At 41.8% G+C, this 2,500-nt stretch overlaps 1 protein-coding gene across 1 annotated transcript in view; it reads right to left on the bottom strand.

The window, feature by feature from the left end:
- Larp1b (La ribonucleoprotein domain family member 1B) overlaps positions 1–2,500 on the bottom strand; it is a 92,523-nt gene that overhangs the window by 6,624 nt on the left and 83,399 nt on the right. The window contains 2 exon segments of the mRNA XM_021196315.2: positions 292–436; positions 774–934. Of these exon segments, the coding sequence (XP_021051974.2) occupies positions 292–436; positions 774–934 (306 nt within the window).

Below are 2,500 nucleotides of genomic sequence, written 5' to 3'. Positions count from 1 at the left end.
TGTTTATTATTTAGCAACAGAAAACAAATACAGTCCTCACTCCAGTTACATTGTGGTTATTTTCACAGCTCAAAACCAGACTACATGAAATTGTGATTTAAAAAAAAAAAAAAAAAACGGGACGTGGTGGCGCACGCCTTTAATCCCAGCACTCAGGAGGCAGAGGCAGGCGAATTTCTGAGTTCGAGGCCAGCCTGGTCTACAAAGTGAGTTCCAGGACAGCCAGGGCTACACAGAAAAACCCAGTCTTGAAAAAACAAAACAAAAAAAAAGCATTAGGAAACGTTTGACCTGTAATTCTCTTTTGCATCTTCCCAAGCAAGTTGTCTAAATTCCTCATACATTTTCCTATTAAAGTGGTCTCTGAGGAAGAAGGACCAGAAACGAAAGAGGGTATTCATTTCCTGTGACTGTCCAATTCCCAGGCGCTTTCTCTCTGCAAAGAGTTAATAAAGCATCTTAAAATTAAACATGCTTTTAAATGCCAAGAGAATAAACATTTCATATAACTCATAATGAAAACAATAAAAACCAAACAAAAAAAACAACACTAAAACCATAACTGAGATTCTTGGAGATCTGTTCAAGTTAAAAATACTTGTCAGTGGTAACAAGAATGCACTAAATTCATTTGCTAGTGTGTTTAAACTTTAAAAAAGTACAGGAAAATATAAATGAAAGGTAAGACTATCTTGACCAGATATGAAGTGACAATTTAATTTTTAGAATCTCCTATAACAGCAATACAGCCAGGCACAGCACGGGCATCTTACCACTTAAGCACCTTCGGCGATACTTGTGGTACACTTGCTGGGTAAAGCCATTTTCCTTCAGCAGTTCATAAGAAGGATGCTGGAACGTTGGGAAGGAATTAGGCAGGTAGCTGCAGCTTCCTGTGAGTGGCGCACCTTCTGAAGGTGAAGCATTTGAACTGCTGTTTGAGGAGAGGAAAAAGCCTTCAAAATGAAGCATCAGTGGTTCACCCAAGACAAGAGGGCTGGACTCTTATCACGAGAGCTCGTGTGAATGCTGGTGGACATGGATGCTGCCTGGCCTTCCAGCTTCAGAGGTGGACACAGAAGATCCTGTCTAGCAGCTTAGCAGTATCAGCCATATTGGTGAGTCTAGGTTTGACCAAAAAATCTCTGCCTTAACAAGTACGGTAGAGAGGAATTGAGGAGTAGTCCTGACATCAATTTCTATCCTTTATGTGCCCGTGGACACATACACACATGTGGAAAGAAGAAAAAGAAAACCTGCCAGAACATAAAGGGATCTGTACTGATCTTTCTCCCTCACTGACTGCTTGAGCGGTGCAAAGCCAGCCTTAACTACTGACACAAGTGGACAGAGGAATGATATGTAGGTCACAGATAGGATCACTCAGAACTATGTCACAAATTCACTAAACTCCAAGAACATAAGAAGAAAAGCCAACAGCTCATTTACTCTCACAGATTGACCACCAGCTTAGCTGAGATTAGGTTTTGGTCAGCATTATAATACTGGAAAACCTCAACTTAATTAACTAGATTAAAATGGAAGATGGAAATGTGAGAGAAAAATCCGACATGGTAAAACTAACAAGCTCACCTTCTTAAAGTCATACCTCCAACTGCCTAAACCAGTTTCCTGCTGAAGTAGCTGCTGCCTGGCCCTCTTTCTGTGTGAACCCATTGTCCAAGCTTAGGCCTTCCTCTTCTTCTACTTGGATCCCCAAGTCCTCCGCCTCTACCTTGTCACCAAGACCTTCCTAAGGCCGTGAGCCACATGAGCAGTTTTCAAAGTACAGGTCCCTGTGGGTACAGGGAAACCTTCCCAAAGCCAGTAAACCCAGACTGCTTCAAACAACAGGACAAAAAGGAATGGCGTGTTGACATAAGCTGAGGCTGTGCTCAAAGCTTATTAATGACTGTATTCTTTCCTACTGTGTGCTTGCAATGAGAAAACGAAGTACCTTCATTTTCACTTTTGCATGTTTTTGATTGAGTGGAAAAATTAACTTGAAAATTAACTCGAAACCACAGCCATAGAGCACTCATCTTTTCTGTCTGACAAAGGTGCAAGAGCTTCAGATCTGATGGTGGGAATGTTCTGAAAACCTTCATCAACTGCATGCTGAAAAACAGGATGGGCTGAAGAACCGGCTCAGGCGGCACAGCACATACATCCACAACCCCAGCGCTTTGGAGACTGGGAAGCCAGGCAAATCCTGGGTGCCTACTGAGCAGACAATTTGGCCAAAATGACGAAAGATCATGTCAAAACCAGGAAAGGTGGAGAGTGACAGAAGAAGGCAATCAATACTGACCTCTGTCCTTTATGCTTGCATGCATGGGGCACAAACTTACACATGAAAAGTTAGGACAGTGAACTTTCTTCTTTTTTTTTTTTTCTTTTTTTTTTCTTTAATTTTATTTTTAATTTATTTTTTATACTCCATATTCCATTCCCCACCCCCTGCCTCCGTCCACCCTCTGACTGCTCCGCATTCCACACC

This window comes from Mus pahari, chromosome 4 (assembly GCF_900095145.1).
Source record: "Mus pahari chromosome 4, PAHARI_EIJ_v1.1, whole genome shotgun sequence".
Classification (NCBI taxonomy): domain Eukaryota; kingdom Metazoa; phylum Chordata; class Mammalia; order Rodentia; family Muridae; genus Mus; species Mus pahari.
This window is presented reverse-complemented; position numbering and strand designations above follow the sequence as displayed.